Below are 27,858 nucleotides of genomic sequence, written 5' to 3'. Positions count from 1 at the left end.
TATATGCTTTTGTAACAAGGAATGTTATGACTGTAAGGATCTGTTCATGTAATTGGAATATACTTTATCAATCACTAAATATACTCCAAGTAGGACAAACTCTTTAAAAAAAGTTGATGCCAACTGGCCATGTGTAACATGTCCACCATGGGAGTCTCTTATCTCAAGTATCACCCTATACGGGAGGATAGAGGGAGCCATGGGAGAAGAACCCTATAAGAGTCCAAGTACAACTAGGTTGTTACAAAGCCCCTCTAGACATTAGCCAAAGAAAATAAAAGAGATGAGGCAGCACTCCTGGACAAAACTAGGTGTTTATTCACCCAATGTGGAAGGTGCAACGTTTCAGCCCCTCAATGGAGCGATTTTCAAGCATTATATGTAATGTAATGTAATGTAACCTACCTGATTGCAGGAGAAGGGCTGCTTGGAGTTTGGGTTGGAGCAGAACATGCTGTTGGATTTAGCGTTAGACCCTGGAAGATGAGTCTCGTTCACTAGCGGATGATGCCTGTCATTCTGCTGCTCGGTATAATTCTCACCAGTTCCAGAGCTCTGAAATGATGGTCCCATTCCTTGCAGGGCAGCCCCGGGATTTACAACACTAAACCTGTTTGTCGTTGTCATGTTTGAGCAACTGGATGATGTGGATCCTCCTTGGGCTTTATTGCCTTGACCAGGTGACAAATGTAGAAGTGTAGGAGATACCTGCGATACCTGTCCTCCGACAAGCTGCGATGGTCCTTGGTTCAATATGACTTGTCCTCCCGGACTTGAGAATGTCTGACCGGAAACAAGCTGTACAGCAGATCCGGGGCTATGTAACATTTGCCCAGGATAATGTTGGCTAGGCCTAACCATGCCGCCAGGGTTTCTGCTCAGCATTATATGTTCTGCAGGGACTTGGTGAGGACCGAGATGTGAAGACTGTGTCTGGACAAACTGGGTGTTTATGGCCTGGATATGCTGGAGAGAACCGGAGTTTATGGAAAGGCCGGCGGGAATGAGAAATTGATTATGATGAGCCTGTGCTTCACCTAAAGGAGAATGGATAACGATGCTGCTACCTGACTGCTGGCCGCTCGATGCTTTATGGGAACGTTGATGAGATACAGGAATCTGCTGACCCATTACAGGACTTTGTGCTGAACTTCCAGGAACACAGTGCGCTCCTTGATGTCTGTGATGGTGTATTCCCAAATTACTGACGCTGTAGGACATCTGCTGTCCCACTTGCATAGGCTTTGGCTGAATATTGATGGGGCCTTTAAGAGAATTTGGCGCTGGACCTCTGTGAATGATGATGTTATGGACAGGTAAGGAAGTTTGGAAATTGCCACTGTTGAAAGGGACCGTGACTTGCTGTCCAGCAGGACTAACATTTGGGCTGGCAAACATTGCGCTGCCATTCGGAGTATGACTCTGTACAAGTACTCCTCCGCTTGTACTAGTGGGAGGCGCCTGCTGACCGCTTTTAAGAATAATGTGAGACCCATCAAGGTTATTAATAGTCATCAAGGGAGACTGGTTATTGATTGAACTGATGAGATGGATCTGCCCGGACCCGCTGTGACTACTGGTGGGGATATGCTGGCTGGGAATAATTCCAACAGGTTGCATAAAACCATGCTGTACACCTACTGTATTGCTGGCAAATGATCCGCCTAAGTGCTGCGGGACGACGTGCGTCACTCCGATGGGATGTAATGTTTGTCCTGAGTAGCTAGCGGCATTGGTAGCCTGAGTGAGCGATGCTGATGAATGAGCATGAGACGGGATATTCGTAAACTGTTGGCTCGAGCCTACGCTGGCATCCAGATAAGCCTCTTCTGCCAATATCTGCTCCGTGATATTGGCCTCTTGCAGAGATTTCTGGAGAATGTCCTCACTGAGGTCTGGGATGGAAGAAGATTCAAGCTCATCTTCGAAGAACTGAATGTTGTTCGACAACTGAAGTCCCTCTGCGGATTCCTCGTCGCCCAGGCTTTGCACGCTTTTAATGGAGGACTTTGAATCAGTCAGCTGAATATAAAAGACATCAATTCATTTAATCAATTAGGGATGATACTGATGTGCCGATCCTGTTCCCCTGCGAGGAACATGCCTCTTAATAAATTAGTTGCTTGTCTAGGCCTCTACTGAACAAAAAAATTCCCAAATATGAGCTAATGATCTGTACCAGATTCCGTTGTAAATTAATTTGTGGAGTCAGTTTCATTAAAGTAAATCTACCAACTTAAAAATCCATCCTGATAAACCAGAGGCACTTGATCCAGGCACCGTGACCGTGTAATCTTCTTATATTTGTTATACATGGCCTCCTTTCTTCTAAAATACACTTTTAATATGATGCCAATGAGCCTGAAGGGTTCTGGAGGCGTTACCAGAGCCCCTCCGTGCTGAAGCTTCACCGGCTGTTACATGTGCAGGAGAACTTCTTCCTCCTACTGTATGAGATTACATCAGGCAGAGAGAGAGAGAGGGGGGAAGTGAAGAGGGAGAAGGTGGGAGGGGGGACTATGTAACAGCCTGTGAAGCCAGAACATGGAGGTGCTCTAGTACCGCCCCCCTCCTAGCTCGTATGGCTCATTAGCATAATTTAAAAAGTTGATTTTAGAAGGGAGGAGGCCATGGATAACAAATATAAGAAGATACCACAGTCACGGTGCCTGGTAAGTGTCCCTGGTTTATTTAGCTTGATTTTAATGGTAGATTTCCTTTAATATTAACCAAGCTTAATATTTTTTTTTGGGGGGGGGGGGTGGCATAGACTTTCTTGTTCTCTGTCTGGACTACTAGTGTACTAGTGGCTTATGAATTTCCATTAGAAAATTATGTGATTTGTGCTGTGCTCACGATCAGGATTTTATGCAATGATTTTTAAAACACATGCACTGCAGGTTTTAGTGACTATGGGGCTCATTTACTAAGGGTCCGAACTCCGCACTCGATCAGATTTTGGCTTGCACACAACAGAAATGGGGGGGGGGGGGTTGTCGGACAACCCGACGGATTCGGACAAACCGCGGAATTTAAAAAAGGAATTGTGTCGCTAGATCAAGCACTTACATACACCATGAAGAAGCAGGTGAACTCCAGCGGACCTCGGTGCAGAAGCGACACAGGAAGGAACTCGGACGCACAATGTTAGTGAATCGCGTCAGACCCGAATCCTCGTCAGACAACGCACCGCGGGATCGCGACTGGACCGGGTAAGTAAATCTGCCCCAATGTGTATGATATTTGTCTATATATCTCATCATCTATGCCAGTACTGAGCCCATAGCAACAATCCCTAAAATCTGTGCTTAAAGGGGTTTCTCCATGAAACAAGTTAGGCTAACTTGCTGATCAGAGGGGGTCTCAGTGATGAGACCCCACAGATCCTGAGAACGGGGGGGGGGGGGGGTTAGGGCCTAACTTGTGAAAATCCCTTTAACACAAAATCAGTCTTACATATTCAGCTTTGGTACAGCGAAACTTTAGCCCTCTTCCAAGCGTCGTACTTACACTAGAATTGGCGAAGATGGAATTTGAATTAGATGCAGAAAAATCTGTATTTGTTAACTCGTCACCGGCCTGAAAAGAAATATAAAGATTTCAGAAATACGGTAAGTGAAACCATTCAATATAGTGTTACATTAAATTGCATAAGGAGGAGGTGTTCTTAAGAGATGAACTTTTGGAGAGGTTTTGTAGTAGTTACAGTACAGTCACCAAGATTATGTTGCTGTTAACCCTTTTGCAAAAACAGCCTGTTTTGGGCCGTAAAGGGGATGTTCACTTATGACAAACTTCAACAGGGCAAGTATAAAACTCTCGTAGGGTCACACTTGTTATACTTACCCTGTTAAAGTTTGGGATTTGATGCCGGGAGCCGTGGGTCATATGATCCTCTGGCAGCAAGACTCAGGACTGATTGTGATGTCCCGTGTCCTGCTGGCGTCTGGCGCATGGAGGGGGTCGTGCAGTCATTACTGTATGCATGCCCCATCCAACCTCTCCTATTATGGACTTATACTTCACCCTTTTAAAGTTTGTTATAATATAACTTTTAGACTTGGTCTCAACCATGGACATTTCTAGCTCTTGCTAATGCAGAGCATCAGGTGTTGAGCTGTATAGAGAGCCAGTATACGGGTTTGTCATGTTTATCACCATAAATAACCTATAATTTATATATTAAAAATGTATATATATATATGGTAGACAACTTACTGATTTACAACCAGGTCCATGCAGAAAGTAATTTAATGCCTGTGGGTCCCTAAAGAGAAAAGAAAGAGTAAAGAAAACAATTCTTTCTCATGCAAAACATAATTGCGATCAAAAATGTAACAAAGAAACCAAAGTAATAAGAGATTGATGATTAAAAATCTAGCGATCACGTGTGTAAGAACGATGACATCATCGATGACGGTCACTTGTTCTCGGCTCATCTGACCGCTGACGTCAGAGATTAGCTTCAGTGGTCACAGGAGACTCATTACTTCAGCCCCGGCCAGGACCATAAACAGACAAAAAGTGGGGCCTCGCTACAGGAGCGGAAGATGGAGCAGCGTTATTTTCTATTTTTAATTTGCTGCGGCCTCCAAGGCTTTTTTCCGGTGAATCTCTTTAAAGTCTATGAAGGGATGTTAGACTTAAAGTGTTTTCCAGAGGTTGAAAAGCTATCAATGGGTGGCGCCTGGTATTGCATGTAAGCTCAGTTCATCTCTGTACGGCTGAGCTCAAACCATGGTCAGGAGTGGCGCTGTTTTTGGAAAAAAGAAGCCATGTTTTTCAACCTCCAGAAAATGCCTATAAAGGGGTTATAACAACTTTGATTGCTATCCCCTAACCACAAGATACAGGATAACAATCTGAACTGTGGGATCTGACTGCTGGGAACGGACCTCTGCAGTTGATGGGAATGGGATAACCATTATCAATTATTGATGAAGCGGCAAGTCAAACATGTGTCTACTCAATATCACCACCCACCGAAGCCATTCTGGCTCATCAACGTAAAAAATTATGCTAATTTTAGAAGGAAGGAGGCCATGGATAACAATAATCAAAAGAATACCAGGAAAATGCCAAGCACAGCGCCCAGCTATCTCTGGCACTCCCTGCCAATTAGAGTGTTGGAGGTACCTTAGATCTATTCTCACACTCCTAAAATATTAAATGGAGCATGTCCTGCTGCACCACCCAGTAGTGACAATGGGACTCCATACTTGTGAACTTCAGGGGTCCATTCTCAAGACTGTGTGGTGTCACGCAGACAATAATCAAAATTGGTACAACCCCTTAAAGGAAACCTACCACTTGTAGTGGCAGGTTTCCGATGGAAATACCGGGCACCAGCTCAGGGTGAGCTGGTGCCGGAGCTTATTTTAGTTAGTGTTTTAAACCGCGGTATCGCGGTTTAAAACACTTTTTAAACGTTATAGCCGGCGCAGGCAGGTACGCGCTCGGCGCTTACCGTGCACGCGGCTCTCATTCACTTCCTATGTAGCCGCGTGCACGGTAAGCGCCGAGTGCGTACCTACCTGCGCCGGCTAGAAAGTTTAAAAAGTGTTTTAAACCGCGATACCGCGGTTTAAAACACTAACTAAAATAAGCTCCGGCACCAGCTCACCCTGAGCTGGTGCCCGGTATTGCCATCGGAAACCTGCCACTACAAGTGGTAGGTTTCCTTTAAGGCTACATTCACACAACCACATGGTGGGCCTATGTACGGCCCCAAGATTTCTGGCCGTACATACATCAACCCATAGACGATATGGTGCTGCACACGTGTGGCACTGTACCGCTCCATACATGTGAAAAAATAGGACATATCCTATCTGTCCCCATAGTACGGCCTGTACGCCATTTATTTCTATGGAGAGGGGATGGGTCACCCCTCCTCCTCTCCATGGTGCCGGATGTATGCCCACCCGGCCGTAGCCATATGCCGTAGGGCATACGTTCATCTAAATGCAGCCTAAAAGCCAAAGTTCACTCCAAGCAAAGCCATATTTCAGTTTTAATACTAAATCCCCCATGCAGTAAAGTCCGTACATAGTAAACTCTCTTTATAAACTGTTATACTTTTGTTACACCTCTCAACTAATAATGTTAAGCCTGTTAGAATCTGATCATGTAAATGTAATATACTTTGTCAATCATCTAAAAAGAATCCAAGCTAAAATATTTTCACGTTTTAGCCAGTTCAGTGTCTATAAATCAATTCATAGAGTTCGTCTACTCACCCAATTATATCGAGAAGACCGGAGTCATCATCATCATCCATGTCAGCTACACGAAAAATACACTTCTGTTTAATGCGCACAAGTCCGAAAACACAGCAAATTGCAACGTCCAATAAAACTGGTCAAATCCACTTACTCACAAATGAATAAAGATAAACTTCAAAACTGTACGGGTTTAGTTTTCTATAATTCCATGAACATGTGTCATATAACAAGGAATTCCAAATTAAAACCCCATTAGGTCCTGGCTGACTGCCAGCGGGGGGGAGATTCTTCACTTTTAATTAGAACATTTACTGCAACGTCTGTTTAAACAAATAAAGTTATTTTTTTTTTCACACGTGAAAGTTTCAAAAAAGTACCTTGTGTTCCAAAGTATCACCACAAGTTCTGATCACGCCAGTGATAATAGGCGCCATATTGAAAGGGGTTCAGAAGGTTCATTTTGACAAGTAAACGCTATTATTGAAAGCTGCGACCTGCAAGAGACCAAAATACACAATGTCATTGTTTGTTTAATAGATCTGGAAATCATAAATCATTTTCAGTCCTGACTTGCTTTCGATGGCTACATTAACATAACTTTCATCGCTTGGCTGGGTGCTTTTGCGTATTTGCACAGCTGGAGTCAAGTTCTTGACAAGATCATTCTCCTTCGCTCTCTGGAAGCTGAAATTATAGTCACTTTGTTTAAATAAGAAGACTCCTAAACTATTCCACCATGTACAGAAGAGGCTCTGATGCTTTCCTGACAAGCAGGGCGAAAAGGTTTTTCTATTGGTTGCTCTATGCAGAGACCTAGCGTGTCACTGAGCATGTGCGTCCACCATCACTCAGCTTCTAAGGTGGACATGCAGACTGCTACATACTGCTTGATTATTTCCACCACATTCCCAGTGCAGAATGCACGGAATGTTAAACGGTGACTAGAAAGTAGAATTTGTTTTGCAAATAACAAGTACTCAATGGCCCTGGAAACCGAAAAAATGTATGTGATATGGCTTGTGGAAGAGGGGAGTGCCATAGTGTCAAAAACCCTGAACTGGTCTTGAAGGTTGGAAATCTTTGTAGAGTCTATGGGAAATGCAAACCTGCAAGTATTAGGCAGTATTAGTATAAAGATAACAATGTATTTAAGTGCAAATTTTGTATCATTAGAGTAGCCAAACACATTCTGCAAAAAGTTGACCTAACAAACTTAGAAAAAATAAACTAGTATAGGACTAGGCCCCCTGTGCTACGGTTGTGCTTGCGGTATGTGTGACCGTACCCTTATAGAGCTTGCCAAAAGTACAGTGGAGGTAACTACTGTAGCATCAAACAGGAGCAAAAACTCACAGATTTCAAATTGTAGCCAAAGCTCATGCAACCAGTTATGATGAAGGTTGCCTTCAATCCAATCAGTGTCATTTGGTAGGTCAAATGTTGCAGAATGTGTTTGGCTACTCTAATGATACAAAGTTTGCACTTAAAGAGAACCTACCACCACGAATCTACCTATAAAGGTAGATCGGGTGGTAGGTGGATGTAAGGGACGTGAGGAGAGCTCTTTTTAGAGCTAATCCTCACGTCCCCACTAACTTTTGGGAAACTTTATTGACCTAATATGTAAATTTCGTTATGCGGCTACTGGGGTGTGGAGTAGCTGCGCGCCCTCGTCCGTCATGATGGCGTTCTGCGCATGTGCAGAACGCCAGCTGAGCAGTCCCAGCTCCGAGGCCGGAGCTACTGCGCATGCGCAGTAGCCGGCTTGTCGGACGAGGGCCGCACACAACAGGGTAGGAGGAGTAATGTGGCTACTGGGGCGTGGAGTAGCCGCGCTGTGTAGCCTTGTGCCCGGCTACTCCACGCCCCAGTAGCCGCATAACGAAATTTACATATTAGGTCAATAAAGTTTCCCAAAAGTTAGCGGGGACGTGAGGATTAGCTCTAAAAAGAGCTATCCTCACGTCCCTTACATCCACCTACCACCCGATCTACCTTTATAGGTAGATTCGTGGTGGTAGGTTCCCTTTAAATACATTGTTATCTTTATACTATTACTGCCTAATACTTGCAGTGTCGCACTGATCAGATGTAAAGGTTGCGTTTGGCCGAGGCACCTCAGAGGTTAACTTTCTAAATTGCTACCAGCCCTGGTCACAGCAGTGTCAGCTGTATTACACAGCAGAGGATGCAGTCACATGCGGCGCTTGCATTGCATTTATAAATGCAAATGCCTGAGAGCAGGACAGATTGCATGGAGGGCTTAGTCCATGGGCCATACACCATTCTGCAATGTAGGTAAGATGCACATTTCTTTATACTGTAGGTATATTTTGCTTTCACGTGCTGCACTTTCGTCAGACTTTGCACGGCTTGGACAGGTGTTTAACAGGTGTCTGCACTGGCATTTTGCCGTATGCAATCATATTTGGCGCAGCTGCGCTGCTTCCATGAGACAGAAATCTGGGGGCGTGCCGTCGGATGATCCGACTGATTCGGACTGAGCGCGGAATTTAGGCTGGTGCCACACGCACCGCGCCATTGTACTTTCTAGCAGCAGCACTACAAAGGGATTGTACCTCAAGATGAGGTTAACCTGTATGGAGAAAGGGGTTGAGTCATGTCCATATGGGGCAGGTGTCAGCTGTATTTTACAGCTGACGTTAACTACAAAAATCGGTGCTGGTATTGATTGAGGCCTAGTCGTCACTATATTGGGTAGGGGCGTTAATCAGGTCCCATGCCATCCAGGATCCTCTCCACCAATCTCCTCTGTAATAGTCTATTGGAGGCAGTTACAGATGAGCAGTACATGTACAATGTACTGCAATACAGTTGTATTGCATTATAATTACAGGCACAGGCGCAAGGTGAGAGACGCAAAAAACAAAGCACCTGAGAAAATGGCGCAATCATGTTTTTTCATCAATTTCAACACGGTTGAATTTTTTTTTTTTTTGCAGCTTTCCAGTACATTGTATGGGATAATAAATGGCTCCGAATCTCTCAACAATTAAAAATAATAAAGTTATGGTTTTTCATGCAGTGTAACAGCCTGTGAAGCTACAGCATAGACAGCTGGTGGCTCATTAGTATAATTTTAAAAGCTGATTTTAGAAGGAAGGAGGCCAAATATAAGAATATTACCACAGTCCCGGTGCCTGGATCTATGGGTAATGTCCCTGGTTTATCCATGATTACGGTCATAGATTTCGTATAAAGGCCAGAAATCATTTAACTCGTGATGAAAATGCATGGAAACTGAACTAGTGATTGTTTAAAGTGAATCTGTCACCAGGAATGTCATTCTTAGCAGGTGACAGGTTCCAATAGCCTATGTTCTGCAGGCCGCATATACATCCCCATACACGGCAATGGCAGCGGTACAGTGCCACCCCCTGTGCACTAGGGTCGCGTTATGAACGGACGCCTAGCGGTACGTGTGACCGCGGCCTTAGGGGACATGAGCACAAAGGGCACTTTCAGACCAGCAGTCACTCTATGAATCACGAACCATACAATGCCCTTATTCACAGACTGAGCACGGGACTCCACACATCAAAATAATATATGATGCAAGAAGTCCCGTTTTCCCCGCAAAATAACAGCACCGACTCTGTAATCACATTTACAGTTGGACACTACTATGTCCTCAGCACAATGGTCAGTCTGTGATTCACAAAGAGGCACCTTCCTATTATGGTGTGGAACAAGTGTCATGAACCTTTTAGATGCTTTGGCTACCAAGGAGGCGATCTTAAAGGAACACTCGCTTCAGGCACAAGGTATAATTCATTTAATCAACTGTGACTGGACTGTTCCTTTAACCCCTTATCACCGACACTAGTTTTCAGCTCAATGACCAGACTCGATTTTTCAAATCCGACATGTCTCACGATAATTGGTTATAACTTCGGAACGCTTTAACACAGGGGTCTCAAACTCAATTTACCTGGGGGCCGCTGGAGGTAGATTCTGGGTAAGGCTGGGCCGCATCAAGTTTTCCACACAAAATGCGCTTACAAAATATCATTATTCAGATTCAAGTGTCATGGCGTGTCCCAGCGCAAGGAAAGCCCCGAGCAGGGAGACGTGTTCTCTCTATGAACGCGTCCTGTGCACCGAGGGGTCCCAAGCTCCTACCGCACTGAGCCCAGGACACTCCATCCCCCCCTCCCCCCCGGTACTTGCCTCCCCGTGTCCCTCCCATCGAAGAAGATGAAGTCGCCGCTCTGACCTGCACCAAGTGCGTTCAGAGCGGCGACTTCATCTTCTTCAAGTACCGGAGGGAAGGGGATTAACCGGTTACGGGCCCTTTCCTGTTTTTTCATGTCCATTTTTCACTCCCCACCTTCAAAAATCTATAACTTTTTTATTTTTACACGTAAAGAGCTGTGTGACGGCTTGTTTTCTGCGTAACAAATTGCACTTCATAGTGATGGTATTAAATATTACATGCCATGTACTCGGAAGCGGGAAAAAAATTCCAAATGCAATGAAAATGCATTTGCGCCATTTTCTTGTGGGCTTGGATATTACGTCTTTCACTGAGCGCCCCAAATGACAGGTCTACTTTATTCTTTGGGTCGGTACGATTAAGGGGATACCAAATTTGTATAGGTTTTATAATGTTTTCATACATTTACAAAAATTAAAACCTCCTGTACAAAAATTATTTTTTTTGATTTTGCCAACTTCTGGCGCTAATAACTTTTTTATACTTTGGTGTACGGAGCTGTGGGTGGTGTCATTTTTTGCGAAATTTGATAATATGTTCAATGATATCATTTTTAGGACTGTATGACCTTTTGATCACTTTTAATAGATTTTTTTATATTTTTCAAAATGGCAAAAAAGTGCCATTTTCGACTTTGGGCGCTATTTTCCGTAACGGGGTTAAACACATTGTAAAAAACGTTATCATATTTTGATAGATCGGGCATTTTCGGACGCGTCGATACCTGATGTGTTTATGATTTTTACTGTTTATTTATATTTATGTCATTTCTAAGGAAAGGGGGGTGATTTGAAATGTAATGTTTTTTTATTATAATTTTTTTTTTTAAAACTTTTTTTTATTTTTATTTATACTATTTTTCAGACTCCCTAGGGTACTTTAACCCTAGGTTGTCTGATCGATCCTATCATATACTGCCATACTACAGTATGGCAGTATATGGGGATTTTCCTCCTCATTCATTACAATGTGCTATCAGCACATTGTAATGAAGGGGTTAAAATGAAATAGCCTCGGGTCTTCGGAAGACCCGAGGCTACCATGGAGACGGATCGCTGCCCCCGGGGGAGCGGCGATCCCAGGTAAGATGGTGGCGCCCATGCGCCGCTATCCTTTTGAGGCTGCCGGCAGCTTTGTCGGCAGCCATCGCTGTGAAAGCACCCGCGATCGGTGCTAGCACCGATCGCGAGTGTTACCGGTAAGCCTTTGCTGCAATATGCAGCAAAGACTTACCGGCTATGGAGAGGGCTCAGCCCGTGAGCCCTCTCCATGCAGCGCCAACCGACCGCCGCCGTGAATACACGGCGGGTGGTGCTTTTCCAGGTGGGGGCCGCAAAATATTGTCCCGCGGGCCGCAGTTGGCCCGCGGGCCGCGAGTTTGAGACCCCTGCTTTAACATATCAGGGTGATTTTGAGAATGTTTCTCATGACACATTGTACTTCATGTTAGTTATAAAATTTAAGTGATAAGTTTTGCGTTTCGTTCTGGAAAAAGTGAAAATTTGGCAAAAGTTTGTAAAAATTCTTCATTTTCCAAGTTTGAAATGTTCTGGTTTCCAGACAGGAAGTGAAACTACCCAAAAAGTTTGATAATTAACATTTACAGAATGTCTGCTTTATGTTGGGATGATATTTTATGTTTCCGGTCACTTTTCTAGGATGTTATGAGGCGCAGAACTTTAGGTGTGATTTTTCTTATTTTCATGAAAATTGCCAAAACTCACATTTTGAGGGACAACTCAGCTTCCAAGTGACTTTGAGAGGCCTAAATAATAGTAAAACCCCATAAATTACCCCACTATAGAAACTTCACCCCTCAACATATGTAAAACAACTTCTATTAAGTCCATTAACCCTTTAAGCGTTTCACATGGGTTAAAAAATATGGACCTGCGATTTAGAAACTATACAATTTTTTTTGAAAATACATTCATTTAGGCCAAAACTGACATTTTCAGAATAAATTAAATGATGAAACGCACTGCAACGCTTGATGCCCAATTCCTCCCGAGTGTACTGATACCACATATGTGGTGGTAAACTGTTGTACGGGCGCACGGCCGAGTATAGAATGAATGGAGGCGCCGTCCACAGCAGATTTGTATTATCACATTGTACGACCTATACATTTTTATTTTTTTTGGTAATGCGAACATATGAGGGCTTATTTTTTATGGGATGAGATACAATGTATAAATAATTTATTTTGGGAGTCTAAAGCTTATTCATGAGATTTTATTAACTATTTCAAGGGGGACACAAACAAAATCATCAAATTTTATTTTGGATTGTTAGCATTTTTTTCCCCCCACTCACCGTAACATAAAAATAATATTTTATCTTTATTCTCTGGTTCACTACGATTGCGGTGATACCTCATTTATATAATTTTTCCTATTTTTGCACTATTTTCCTGAGCAAAACCAATATTGGAGAAAATCGCATTGTTTTTACTATTGACAACTTTTCAGGGGCCATAACTTCTGTATTTTTCTGTTGTCAGATCTGGTTGAGGGCTTATTTTTTGCGAAAACAGTTGTTCTTTTCAGTCGTATCATATTAGGGAACGTAACTTTTTTGATCACTTTTTAGAAAATTTTTTGTAATGGTGTTTGATGAAAAATTGGGTATTATGGGAAGTTTTTCGAGTGTTTTTTTTCCGTAGTTCACCGAGCGGGTTCAATATTGATTTAGATTTATTGTACAGATTAATACGTACGCGGTGATACCAAATATGTACATGTTTTTGTGTTTTATTTACTTTATTTGCATTTTATGTGTTACTGGGGAGATTATGGGACTTTTATTTTATTTATTTAATTATATTATAAAAAGATGTAATTTTTTTTTTAAACTTTTTTACATTTTCTACTTCTTGGCTTGAATAAGCGATCATCCGATCGCTTATTCAAGCCTTTACACTGCAATACACGTGTATTGCAGTGTATAGTGTAAGTAACTGAGCATGCCGCGCATGCTCAGTTACTTACAACCAGGTCCTGCCAGGAAGGCAGAACCCGGCGGGGAGAGAAGCAGGAAGCCGGGGCAGCGGCAGGAGGGATTGGATCCCCCGGTAAGCACACCGGGGGGGTCTGATCCACGGGGGACACACTTGCACGCCGCGGTCATGCTTGACCGCGGCGTGTAAGGGGTTAAACACCCGGGATCGGAGTTTTTCCGTTCCCGGGTGTTAGTGCCGGGTCTGGGCTGTGATATCACAGTCCGACACCGGCACCAGCGAGACCCAGTGTCCCGAAATCTTCTTCTGACGCGCCGCCGTAGAAAGGCGTACGCGTCAGAAGAAGTACCCTTAATGACCGCAGTAAAAAGCTGATACGGCGGTCATTAAGGGGTTAAATGATTACAAAGAGGAACTGCTTATATATACTACACATATTGGGGCACATTTACACTAAGTTTGTGCGCCCGATATCCTGCATGTGTCGCTTCCCCGCTCAGGTCCGACAGAGTGCACCATCTTTTTAGTGGTGCATATAAGGGCATGGGCTTGCGACTTAATTTGAAAGTTAAGTCCTGTACTTAGTCCGATTGGCTGACGGCACGCCCCCTAATTTGTGTTCCATGGAAACAGCACAGCTGTGCCACAAAAAGGGTCGCCTGTGCCAAAATCCCAGCGCAGACATTTGTAAAATACCCGTGCAATCCCCGTAAAAGGTGCAAAGTCCGACGAAAGTGAGCAGCGCAACCCTTAGTAAAAGAGCCCCATCTTCTACACCAAGTGCACGTCATCATTCTATTCTATGAGCGCATGCACACGGCTGTGGATTCCGAGGTTCCGTGCATGAGAGAACTACACGAGACCCACACCATAGAGCAGGTCCTATTCCTGCTTGTATTTGCATCCGGAACTGTCATTTTCAATAGTCATCAGTACAGTTCACCCACATATTATACACAGGATGCAAACAGCGGTCCACAGAAGGGTTGTTTGTAGAGAGGCAAACTCTACATGCAGTTTTCCTCACTTATAAATGTGTCCCATTATATTCAACAAGTTACAAAGGAGAGGACCAGAGGAGTGGAGAATGACTCCAGGAGGGAGCTACACAGACCTGAGTGAAGTTGGCCCCCCACCTTGTTCAAATCAAACAAAATTGGTGTCAAACGTTTGTGCTACGTTTGTGCAGCAAAAATTTTCGTTTGTGCCGCTATAGTTTTTAAGATTTTAATGAAAGTTTCCAGAGGTCATCAGAGGTCAACCAGCCCCCCCACATTGCCCAAATCAAACAAAATCAAACAAAACTGGGACCGAACAATTCTGCTTCGTTTGTGCTGGTTTGTGCTGCTCAAATTTTTGTTTGTGCTGCTTTTGTTTTGAATAAATGAACAAAAAATTAAAGTTCAAAAGTTCAACCAGCCCCCCCACATTAACCGAGTCAAACGTTAGTGCTACGTTTGTGCAGCAAAAATTTTCGTTACACAGAGCTTGTATCTAGTACATGCTCAGCTGGTAATAGAAGTCACAATATATTGTATACTTGTACTTTATTTAGCTTTACTGCATCTTTAAATAAAATGAACAGTTAAAAAGATGTACAATGCCAAATATATATTAGACTTTCAATACCAGGCAAAATGTAGCTTTTTTCATCCTTGCATTTCAAGAGCCATAACACACACACACACTAATATATATATATATATACACACGTTTAAGCTGAGTTTTTCAGCACTAAAAAAATCTGCAGAAAAAACCTAACTCACTTTATACTCGAGTCTATAAAAAAAAAATGGTCTCTTTACTCACCTTTCCGATTCCCCCTGCAGGTCCTCTTCTTTCTCCCTGTGTGTTGCCAGCACATACACACTATGGGGCAGATTTGTCTTTAGTTGTTCTATTTTGCACCATATTTGTCCAATGTCAAAATTTGCTTAGATAGATGTGATCCTTCTCTGTGGTTTGTTTTTGCGACTTTTTGTTAAAAGTCTCAATGAGAAAAATTATATACATCAGCCGAGAACATTCTGCTGGCAACATCCAATCATTTAACATTTAGGAATATTCTACAAACAAATAGTTATTTGGGGGGGGGGGGGGGGGGGATTTAATATAAAATAAAAAAATGGATATAATTTTATGTTTTAATTGTAATAATACTGTTACAGCTTTGTGTATAGAGACGTCCTGTCCCTGTGTGTCCTGTACATGGTGCGGCCGCAGTCACTGCTCCTCTATCACATATACCGTATTTTTCTGCCTATAAGGCGCACCTCTAATAAATGCCTGCTAAGACATCTAGGTTTAAATTAACGCAAAACACTGGCGGCTCGTTCCCGATCGCAGGCGTTTCCATAGAAACGCCGATGCGATCGGGCCGAGGCCCGCCCCGGTGGGCGCAACTTTGTCTGCGTTTGCAAGCGCAGACAAAGCGCCACGTGTGGCGCCGGCCTAAAGGGAGTTTAGCAGCTCCCAAACCACGCCAGAAGTAAAACCAGAACTGTGTAGGGCAAGTTTTAACCCCTTAACGCCGCAGCCCTTTTTCATTTTTGCGTTTTTCATTTTTTACTCCCCACCTTAAAAAATCTGTACCTTTTTTATTTTTACAGAGCTGTGTGACGGCTTATTTTCTGTACGGGGCCACAAAAAACAACCGCACTAATCCTGTTCCTGTGGCCATAGAGACCAATGACGTTACAGTAGGACGTTATTTCTCAAACTTCTGCAGCTGCTGAGGGCCCATTCTCAATAATGCGCGGAGTCGCAGGACAACTGGTCTCTTGCCAATCCAATCAATTATAAGCAGTGCCAGAATTGCAGAGCACTGCAAACCCATATCTCCGATTTCCCAATCTACGACATACCCCCAGCACATCACCAGCAATCCCGTACTATTGAATGGAGTGACAGGACACATGCCCGCCCTGCTGTGTTATCACCACATATGGGATAACCTATGGTTTTTTGCGCCATACGAAATGGGAATCTAATGGACTTTGGAGGGGGGGGGATAACTTCCCTTTTTACAAAAAAAAATACATTTTCCCTACCCACTCCTGGTGATTAGTAGAACAGGGACTTCTAGGATGGCCCATAGAAGTCATTGAAGACCCTTTAAAGGGCTTCTCCAGTGACAAGTTAGCCCAGCGCCCTAAAAACAGCATGCATGTTTTTGACCAGTTTGAATTAAGATAATTGGCCAAACCAAATTGGTCAAAAACGGTTGAGCTTTAAAAAAATGCATGCCTTTTTAAACGGACTGCATAAAACGGGCCCAAAACGCTTTCAAAACACCACGTGTGCCTTCATCCTCAGGGCTCGTTTGCACGTTGCGGAGGGCGATGCCACGCACGGCATGCTGAATGCATGCGTTTTTAATTAAGATAATTGGTAGAACCTGTCAAAAAACGCATGCGGTTTTTTACAATCTAAAAAAGGCACGACTAAAAAAAGCCACGTGTGCCACCGGTTTCTGCGCAATTAAAAACGGACAAAAACGCATGCGTTTTTTTACGATCTGAAAACGCACTGACTAAAAACGCCAAGGGGTGTCTTCACCCTGAGGGCGCGTTCACACGTTGCGTTTTGACCTGCGTTTTCATCGCGTCTGAAACGCATATACAACAGCTGAGGAGGGGTGATTTGCCTAATTACATCACTGTTAACATTTCCGTTTACAAAACGCATCGTAAATGCGATGTAATTAGGCAAATCACCCCTCCTCAGCTGTTGTATATGCATTTCAAACGCGATAAAAACGCAGGTCAAAACGCAACGTGTGAACGCGCCCTCAGGGTGAAGACACCCCTTGGCGTTTTTAGTCAGTGCGTTTTCAGATCGTAAAAAAACGCATGCGTTTTTGTCAGTTTTTAATTGCGCAGAAACCGGTGGCACACGTGGCTTTTTTTAGTCGTGCCTTTTTTAGATTGTAAAACACTGCATGCGTTTTTTGACAGGTTCTACCAATTATCTTAATTAAAAACGCATGCATTCAGCATGCCATGCGTGGCATCGCCCTCCGATTGCAATGGACCCTATGTTCTTGTAATCCGTGGGGGTCCCTTCGTTAAGGCCACGGTCACACGTACCTCTAGGCGTCCGACATAACGCGACGCTAGCGCACAGGGGGAGGTCCTCGGCCCGAACGCACATGCGATTGTTACGCCGATTGCATGCGTTTCTCTGGAAACGCATGTGCGTTCGGGCCGAGGACCTCCCCCTGTGCGCTAGCGTCACGTTATGAACGGACGCCTAGCGGTACGTGTGACCACGGCCTAAGAATCCCCACTGATCAAGTCCTGTGGATAGCAGCCAACTAATCATGTTTCTCTGGAAACGCATATGGGATCAGGCCGAGCCCTGCTCCACGTGCGCTAGCGTTATAAACGCAACACTAGCGAAAACATGCGTTTTCAGTCTGTTTCTTAATAAACAGGGAGTAAGCATCCAAACTCATGGTAAACGTACCAAAAAATGCCATGTGTGGCATCAGTTTTTAATGCAATGTAACCTCAGCGTGTTATCACGATTCAAGCCTTTGGAGAGCACCAAAAACCGTGGCGCATTGCGTGACTGCGCCCTGGTGCGTTTTGTAGCCCATTACAACAGCTGAGGAGAGCTGATTTAATTACTATTAACATTTGCGACTACAAAAAGCAGTGTAAATGTGATGTTAACGCATACGTTAATACGCAAAACCTAAACACATTGTTAATGCAAATGTTAACAGCAATGTAACTGGGCAAATCAACTCTCCTCAGCTGTTGTAATGCGTTGCGAACGCAATGAAAACGCAACGTGTGATCGCACCCTCACCTGGCACATGCATGTCAATTGGAACACATATGCAATTTGGCCTAGTCCCTCTCCCTTCTGGTAGGACTGCATTACTAAACGCAACCCAATGTGAACACAGCTTTATAATCACATAGGGGTATATTCACATGGAGCAGTGGAAACGACAACTCATTTTAATGCATTTATTTTGTTTTTATAGAATAGAACAAATAATTAACCTGTGAAAACATTAAAAACTGACATTTTTTCCCTCATGCTTTACTGCAGTGTGAATACAGCCCAATAGTCTACACATGAAATACATCATATTAGCCAAAGAACTAGCAACTAGAAAACTGAGGTAAAACTGTCATGTCTGAATACACACGTAAAGAGAATTTTCTAGGTTTTGTCACCCAGTTCATGACAGCTCAGTCAGAAGAGGCTGATAACAGAGAACAATAGAGCACATTTATACTGTATGGGACTAGACTTCAGTGACAGAAACCTTCATGAAATACTCATATTACACACAACAGAAGCGCTTCCCGCCACTGCAGAGAAAGATGCAGCCTCGGTTATAAAATGGAGGCCGCGCTGAAGTGCGACAGACCGGCTGGCCCTCTGCCAGCACCCGGCGCCATCTTCCCGATTCTACAAAAACACATATTTTGACAGGAAACCCCCCAAAAAATTAAAGGTCAAAATGCCCAATCATTATATAGAACATAAACACATACAAACACCATCAAGCCCCAGGGAGGACATTTTAATAATAATAATAAGTTATTACAAGCATAACAGATAATGGCGGCTACAATGAGACACGGAAGGCAGATAAGATGCAAGACAATAAGACAACGAATAAACAAACCCACCCGTCAGGAGAGAGCGCGGAGATTCCCGCAGCACCTACAACAACGACGACGACGACTACGACCCACCGGCGCCATTGCCGGGCCGCCTCAGCAATCACCCCACGGAGGTGCCGCTTCTTTCCCCATGACTGAAAACGATAGGAAACAAGCGAGCAGCCATAATACAACTAATAAGCCCGTCAGGAAATCGACTCCCCGGCTTCCCAGAGAATTCCCGCGGCGCCATAACCACAGTAACGAACAATCTTCCATCCTGTAATGGCGGCCTCGTCTTTTTTTTTTTCCTCACGGAGGGATTTTGATGTAAAAAAAATAAATACAAAGCAAAATACGAAAGTTGAAGTCAAAATAAAGCAATTCGTGAGGTAAAGTGCTGAGGAAATAACCGCTCCGGAGGGCTCCCCCGCCTGTGCGCGCCTAGGCCCGCGGTGAAGCCGGGGAGTCGATTTTCAGCTTAGCCGGCGGTCGTGAGGTAAAGTGCGGAGACAGGACCAGGCGACGTCTCCCATCTCCACACAGCACCACAGACACCTCGAAATAAATCGTCGTGGGCAGCAAGCGATGCGGCTTTACGGAGAGGAAAAGAGGGGAGGGGATTGCTAAAGATTATTTTTCTTTTTCTATTTTTTCCCCTGATGGTGGTGGTGATCCAGGGCGGGGAGGATGGGGGGAGGTGATGGTGGTAGTGGGAGTTAAAGGGAGAGGGAAGAGAAAAACTAATTTTAACCCAGCTCAAATCAATGAGTCATTGAAAAAGAAGAGTTTTCCCTTTTCCTCCCTTCTTCAATTTGCATCGGAGGGGAGTTAAAAAATACCACAAACTACCCCTCCCTTGTCGCACCGTCACCTTTCTTGGCTACTTTTTTACCACCTCCAGCGAAAAAAGGAGTTAAAAAAAACCCAGAAACAACCCCTTCCCCTCCCTTTACGATCCCTCGTTTAATCCCTCCACCCCTCGTCGGAGACGGAGCGATATAACGTATAATAATAGTACATTTTATCCCAATAGCACTAACGTATCGAGAAGAGGAGACGAGAACAACAACAACAACAACAAAAGATAACAAAAACACAACACAAAACGTAAAAAATCACATCGATCAGCCATGAAACGGAAAAACGAAAGGAGCTTACAATCGAAAAGAAACACAATATCGCCGTCAATAAATATTTTATTATCTAACACCACCCCCCCCTCTGCCGAATTGTAATACTACCAAAAAAAAAAAGAAGAGGAGTAAAGAGGGGGGGACGCACTAGCCAATAGCTCTCTAAGCTGAAACCTAATATGCTGGCTTTTTTGGCAACTGTTTTTTTTTATTATTATTATTTGCTCCTCTTTCCTTTTTTTTTCCTTGTCTGTCTGGAGATAGATTTCCCCGTCTCTTTTTTTTTTTCCTCCCTCCCCGAAGGAAGGAAGGGAGGAAGGAGGTTGTGTGTTTTTTTTTCCTTGAAATTTTTATCACAAAATTATAATACACTCAAAGGGAAACTCACCGTCATGAAAAAGCAGTGCCTTGTCAACGGGGTTTCTTCGCCATCACATCAGGGGCTGGCAGTGTAGAGAGAGAGAGAGAGAGAGCGCTACATGAACCTCGCTCAGCCACAAGGAGCAGACGGGGAGAGAGAGAGAGAGCGCACAGAGAGGGGGGACATGCACACACGCACTCACTCGTATTAAAAAAAAAAAAAAAATTAGTAATAATATATTTGTATGTTTTAAATCTATAAAACGGTGACTTTTTACAAATGCTTAAGTTGTTCAGGTAAATCGGTTTGCTCTTTTTGTTGTTTTTAGAATTTTTAAAAAAATTTGTTTTGCTTAAAAGAAAAATAATTTGTAAAATGTTGCAGATCTTTACTTTATGTTGTTTAATTGTTTTGTACGGTTTTACATCATTTATGGATGTACGTGTATTTTTAAAAAAATTTGATTGATTTTTTTTTTTTGGGGGGGGGGGGTAGGCAAACTTTTTTGGTAAACACTGTTTATAAGAATATATACAGGCGGTCCCCTGCTTAAGAACACCCGGCTTACATACGACCCCTAGTTACAAACGGACCTCTGGTAATTGGTAATTACTGTACTTTAGTCCTAGGCTACTATAAGCAGCTGTAACAGTTATCACAGGAGTCTGTAATGAAGCTTTATTGATAATCCTGGTTCTGATGACAAACCAACATTTTTCAAATCCAATTGTCACAAAGACCAGAAAAAAATTTGGCTGGGGTTACAATTATAAAATATACAGTTCCGACTTGCATACAAATTCAGCTTAAGAACAAACCTACAGAACCGATCTTGTACGTAACCCGGGGACTGCCTGTATTGCAATAAGGTAACATGTTAAAAAAAAAGTTGATTGCTATAAAAGAAGGTGCAGTTAGTGCCCGGGTTCTATAGGTTTCTACTTGTTGAATTTGTATGTATGCCAAAACAAGAATATTTTGTAAGTGTGACCCCAGACAAATTTTTTTTTCGTCCCTGTCAGAATAGGAATTTTAAAATTTGAGTTGCCATGAGAACAAGAATTAACAATATAGCTTTGTAGCAGAAACCTTTGATAACTCTTATGTTGACCATTACATCCTGGGGCCCAAAGTTCAGCAAAATGCTAAGATCCAGAGAGCTTTACCAGAGGTGACAGAGGCCACAGAGGTCCGTTTGTAACTAGGAGTTGGGTGTTCTTAAGTTGGGGACTGCCTGTGGTTGATCTGTAACAAAAATCTATGAGCAGAATGGGGGGGGGGGGGGGTCATGTGATTATGACATCCTTTTACTAAATGCCAGGTGGGCGTGGCATTGAGTGAGCCAGGATGGGGACATCCCACGCGGAGCATTAGATTCCTGACATAGGTTATAGCACAATTGTAGGCCACACAGGGCACGACGTACAATTGATCTGAGCACACTGCCGGAGCCTCTTAGTTTATCCAACGCAACTTGCAGGGGGAATATCAAGAGCTCTTGATTCTGTGAAGTGAGGAATTCAGTGAAGAGGTGTCTAAATTTCTATATATACAACTCAAAAGGTCACCGAGCAGAAGAGGTACTCAAACTAGAAACTAGGGTTGTAAGACTGGCTGGTTAGGTGTGAGTCTGGTGGCTTTCTGACACCAAGGTAGTAAGACAGAAGGTTTGTCAGGCTCCAGGGGTAGTTGACCCACTGGACCATTGCGGACGATGATGTAAGTCGACACCTGGGAACGTAATCTAAGTGGCGTCTGGTTTTCACCAGAGCCTGCCGCAAAGGGGGTTGGACTTGCTGCGGCGTGGTATCACCAGGTTGTTCCACAGGTGTGCCAGCCAAGCGAGGTACAAGGACATTGAACAGATTCGTAGTCGGGGGCAGGCAGGAGGTCAGGATAGGCAGCACAGGATCGGAGTCGGGGATGTAGCAATAGGTCAAGGCAGGCAGAACAGGATCAAAGTCAATAACAGAATCGGGGTCACAACGGGAATTCAGAATACGAACACAGGGCATAAGAAGATTCCTCAATGGCTATACGGCACAAAGATCTGGCAGGGTGTGCTGGGAGAGGCTGGATTACAAAGGATTCTGGGTATGGGCAGCGCCAATAACGGTGCGCTGGCCCTTTTGAATCTTCTTAAGCCGGCGCGCGGCCCTGGGACTGGAAGCAGGAGCAACTCTACACGATGGCTAGACTGATATATTTCTTTCCAAGTATGTACAGTATAACAAAACTGATAAGTGAGCTGGAGAAATAGTAAATGTTAACCTAATGCTTGCTCTGGTGGCTACAAGTGACGTCCCCAGGGCTCCTGAGGATGAGGTCACCTTGGCTGCAGTGCTACCCATCACCAACGCTGATGAGGTGACAGGAACTACACTGGACCCAGTACACCTCTATTTTTTCCTCACCCCTGCCCCAGCTCCCATGGTTTTGTTCCAAAATTCCTTGCTACCTTTTGGGGGGCGGGGGGAAGGGATATTAATATAGGGATATAATGCCAGAAAACTGGCATAGAAATAATCCCACTACCTGGTGAACCACCAGGCATTGCAATTATTATCCCCTTTACACCAGCTGCACACCAAGTAGGACCTGGCATAGAAATATACATTGCACGACCACAGGAGGCCTAAACTTATTGATGCATCTGAAGGGGGCAGGGATTAAATCATGCGCCAGCGCACGGGCATCAGCGTATGTTAAATTTCCCCCATACTGTGAGGCACCCTAGGAATGCATGAAGCTGGCATTTATTGGGGTGAAGAGAATAAACCATTTCAAGAGGTAAGGAATTTTTTTTATTGCAGGTTGTCACTTTTCGAAGACCGAAATGACGTTGCATCATTCCGTTTATTTTTTTATTCTATTAGACTTATTTCTGCTGTTGTTTTGCTTGGAACCATTCCGGTTCGGCAACTTTTGGATAGCTTTTAATTTGATTTCTTATAAGTTAGGTAAAGCAAAAAAACTTCAACTTTTTTTGTTATCATTATATAATATTACTGTAGCGTGAACCATTTTTAATTTTTATTTACTCCATTGTTTTAAGTGGTTCATGTTTTAGTAACTGTGCAGTAAGCACCAGCCTACCAGTTTCACGCATCTGGGAAGAGAGGCGAGGTATAGATCATAATATCAGAATTTTTTTAATCAAAAATCATAAGAGTATTCGAGGATAATCTAAATTAATAAAACAACTGCAGTTTGTAGAATAAGAGAAAAACTGAGAAGGAAAAGTGAAAATGAAAAGGACTGAAGCGGATCACTGCATTCACTGTGATTAGATACCCAACTGCAGAAGACATCAGACGGTTGTCGTGCCACCTATCAAGTCCATGTGACCAACTATAGAAGATCAGTTGTGGCCACTTTTCCATATTCATAATATTATTCAAGTCTGGGAATCGGTATCCTCCAATTCCTGAGAATCATCGGTCAAACCACCAAAAGGAAGTGTTGCAGAATCTCACAGCACCAGCAGAACTCTAAGGCCTGGGGAGAAATCTAGATTCTACTCTGTAACTACATGCGTCCTACTGGCAAGGAACCGATAATTTATTAGCATGTAAAATTAAGGCCATTGATCATTGGAGAATTACCAATCACGTTCTCTTTCCCAAAGGGAGGTTTGCAATTGACCATCTCCTATAATTACAGCACATGGAAGACCAGGGAAAATTGTAAGAGCAGGAGAGCCAGGAGCTATGCAGAGCACCTCAAAAGCTATAAGAGGGTATAAAAAGTTCATCCAAGGGAAGTATCACATTTTGGAACTGGAAATAATGAAACCATTTACCAACGGAGAATCCAATTCCAGTTAGGGTGTCTGACCTCAATGCCACTGTTGACATCCCAATCCATGGAGAAAGGGACCAATCGGTAGACCTAGGCCTATCTAAAAGATAGGAAATAACCTTTGGGGGTTCAACTGCAGAAGGAGAAAAACCAATATCCCTTTTAGCTTTCCCATATTGAATAGGAGATCTGCCATCTCTTTTGTATGGCTAATCCAAGAGGTTCTATTGAGATTTTGGAAGTCCCATCAATTAGGCCTCCTTCATTGCGGGCTGCAAACTGGGAAACCTGATCCCTTGTTTGCATGCACCACCCGTCGTCGTAAGCCCATAGAAAGTAATGGGCCTTGTGTTAGCAGCAAAAAATAAACAAAATCACACGGCTCCATTACACAGTCGTGAGCATGAGACCTTACTTACCAACTCTGGTAGCTGAAGTCGGACCCTCAACAATTAGACATTCTACTCTTATCCTGGAGATAGGAGATACATGTTTTTGTAGTTTATGACAAAGATACAAAGATAAAAAGAAGTATTTTAAGCGAAATGGAATTCTGCCAGTAGGAAGGACTGGAAATAGTCTGTCTAAGGCCTCATTCACATTACTGTAATGGGGACCGATGTTGTGTACGCACCATTTGAGGTTGGGTTATGGTCCCGATTGACGGCCATGGCACCCGCTCACCTTGTGGTGAGCGCGTTCTATATTTCACTGTTTTTCAATGGCTGCCCTGCGCTACTTTATGCAGAGGAATGGGGTGAGCAGCGCTCCTCCCTGTTCCTCTCCAGCGCGCTTACGTGTGCCTATGGCTGGGCAGGCACACATCCGTGTGAAAGTAGCCTAAGGCTACATGTACCCAAATGTTGTTTTCATCCCAAAAGTCTGTGTTTTGCCTGTTGGTGCTGACCCACGCACATGACTGTTGGTACTGACCCATGCACATGACTGTTGGTACTGACCCATGCACATGACTGTTGGTACTGATCCATGTGGAGGCTCTAGAAAACTGAAAGCAGGTACTATTCCTGCCAGCGTTTGCTTTCACATAGAAGTCTATTGGAACAAGAGAAGTATGGATGGTAGTTCTCACTAGTGTTGAGTCTAATGTGGAAGGTTCAAGACATTAATTAGAGGAAGCTTCTTAATCAATATACCTATAAATATTGATTATGCTATTTTTTTTTTTTATGAAAATCTACTTTTAAACTGAAGCATGATAAATCAGGGGGACTTACTTATAGATCCAGGCACCGTGGCTGTAATGACGTCACAACGCCTGTGTCTCTGCGCAAAGCCGCGGCTGACAGAGGAGAAGGAAGCCGCGCAGCATGGGAGCACATTGCCTGCAGGTAAGTATAAGCTCTATTATTTTTTTCTGCCCAAATATTGTTGAAAGTGAGGGGAATATATACACACATATATGGGAGTCGGATACTATTTATACTCGGGGGGGGGGGGGGGGGCTCTGTCTATGTATAAGCTTGATGGGGGAATTTATATGGACTGGATATAATATAAATAAATAAGCTATTTAGGAGGCTGTATATAATTGACATGGGTGGAGGAGGGGCTTCTGAATATAATAAAACTGATTTAGGGGAATCTATATTTGGCCAATTAGTAATTAAACGGGAGGGGGGTGCTGTATATTATTAAACTGAGGGGTGGGCTATATATTGGGGCCATATAGTAATTCAACAGGACTGGTGGACTATATTCAGGAGTTGGATTTTAATTAAACTAGTGGGCGGCTGTATATGGGATACAGTATATAACTAAAGCTACATTCACATGAGGTGTACCCGCCCTACCGTAGCACGTCAGGTACACAGCACCGGAGAGAGAAGGCCGCTCACCCACACCCCTCTCCATAGAGAAACATGGTGCTCGGCGCTGTATTCCAAAGGAAAATAGGACATGTCCTATCTTTCTCCCGGCTGTGGTATGGTGCCATGCACCCATTGCAGTGCACCCATTGCTAAGCTGGGATGGCTGTATGGGGCCAGATTTTATATAAGATGGAGGAGATCTGTATTTTGTAGCTGTATATAATTTAATTGGGGAGTGGGGGTTAAATGCATTAAAGGGGGGCTGTATAAAAAAAATTAGGGAATATATATATACCATAAATATTCGAGTATAAACCAAAACCTCTAATTTTAACACAAAAAATGGGAAAACCTATTGACTTGAGTATAAGCCGAGGGTGGGAGATGCATTGGTTACAGCCTCCCCCCCCCCCCCCACCGTGTATAGCTGGCCAGCCCCCAGTAGTATACAGGCAGCCAACCCCATGTAGTATACAGCCAGCCCCCCCCCTAGTATTTAGCCACTAGCCCCTTCTCCCCCATTATATAGCCTGCAGCCTCTGCTCCCCCAGTATATAGCCTGCAGCCCTGCCCACCCAGTATATAGCCTTCAGCCATGCCTCCCTAGTTTATAGCCTGCAGCCACTTTTAATTTTTAACATTTAATTCCAGTAGGAAAAAAGCTAATTGTGTACTCCCTTTTTTTCCCTCCAGCAGGTCCTCTTCTATACATGGATGCACCAACACTGGCTCCGACTCCTTGTCCCCGCGCGGTCCATTGCAGGCACCATGACGTCAGCTGCTCGCTGACATCATAGTGTGTGCCGATGCCGGCGCACCTAGTAGAATGACAGCGTGCCTGACATGATGCCTGTGACGGACCATGCGGGGACACAGAGACGAAGCATCGATGTATAGAAGAGGACTTGCCAGGGTGGGGGAACGTCGGAAGGTGAGTACACTGTTTGTTTGTTTTTTTTATATCGAGTATAAGCCGAGTTAGGGGTTTTTAACACATTTTTGTGCTGAAAAATTCGGCTTATACTCGAGTATATATAGAGTGTGTGTGTGTGTGTGTGTATGTGTATATATATATATATATATATATATATATATATATATGTATATATATGTATATATATATATATATATATTAAAGGGAACCTACCACCACAAATCTACCTATAAAGGTAGATCGGGTGGTAGGTGGATGTCTTTTAGAGCTAATCCTCACGTCCCCGCTAACTTTTGGTACACTTTATTGCGCTAATATGTAAATTTCGTTATGCGGCTACTGGGGCGTGGAGTAGCCAAGCACGAGGCTACACAGCGCGGCTACTCCACGCCCCAGTAGCCACATTACTCCTCCTACCCTGTTGCGTGCGGCGCACAGCTCCTCGTAGCTGCGCGCCCTCGTCCGTCATGATGGCGTTCTGCGCATCCCAGCTCCGAGGCCGGAGCTACTGCGCATGCGCAGTAGCCGGCTTGTCGGACGAGGGCGCACAGCTACGAGGAGCATCGCGCCCCGCACGCAACAGGGTTGGATGAGTAATGTGGCTACTGGGGCGTGGAGTAGCCGCGCTGTGTAGCCTCGTGCCGGCTACTCCATGCCCCAGTAGCCGCATAACGAAATTTACATATTAGCTCAATAAAGTGTACCAAAAGTTAGCAGGGACGTGAGGTTTAGCTCTAAAAAGAGCTATCC

The 27,858-nt window shown here is 43.9% G+C and overlaps 2 protein-coding genes across 5 annotated transcripts in view; both read right to left on the bottom strand.

Moving 5' to 3' along the window:
• BICRAL (BICRA like chromatin remodeling complex associated protein) overlaps positions 1 to 20,682 on the bottom strand; it is a 32,197-nt gene extending 11,515 nt beyond the window's left edge. The window contains exons 1-6 of one of the 3 annotated variants that reach the window (XM_072140217.1): positions 20,572 to 20,682; positions 6,602 to 6,718; positions 6,240 to 6,285; positions 4,219 to 4,267; positions 3,511 to 3,579; positions 406 to 2,022 (exon numbers count right to left, since the gene is read on the bottom strand). In XM_072140217.1, the coding sequence (XP_071996318.1) occupies positions 406 to 2,022; positions 3,511 to 3,579; positions 4,219 to 4,267; positions 6,240 to 6,280 (1,776 nt within the window). In that variant the 5' untranslated portion in view covers positions 6,281 to 6,285; positions 6,602 to 6,718; positions 20,572 to 20,682. Of the gene's footprint in view, positions 1 to 405; positions 2,023 to 3,510; positions 3,580 to 4,218; positions 4,268 to 6,239; positions 6,286 to 6,601; positions 6,719 to 20,571 lie in introns of those variants that run through there. The other 2 variants (XM_072140219.1, XM_072140220.1) reach the window with 2 other exon arrangements.
• Positions 1 to 27,858, bottom strand: part of LOC140121060 (uncharacterized) — a 325,444-nt gene that overhangs the window by 38,086 nt on the left and 259,500 nt on the right. The gene's annotated exons all lie outside the window — the stretch shown is intronic.

This window comes from Engystomops pustulosus, chromosome 3 (assembly GCF_040894005.1).
Source record: "Engystomops pustulosus chromosome 3, aEngPut4.maternal, whole genome shotgun sequence".
NCBI classification, from domain to species: Eukaryota; Metazoa; Chordata; class Amphibia; order Anura; family Leptodactylidae; genus Engystomops; species Engystomops pustulosus.
Note: the sequence above shows the minus strand (reverse complement) of the source record. Positions and strands in the feature narration are given on the sequence as shown.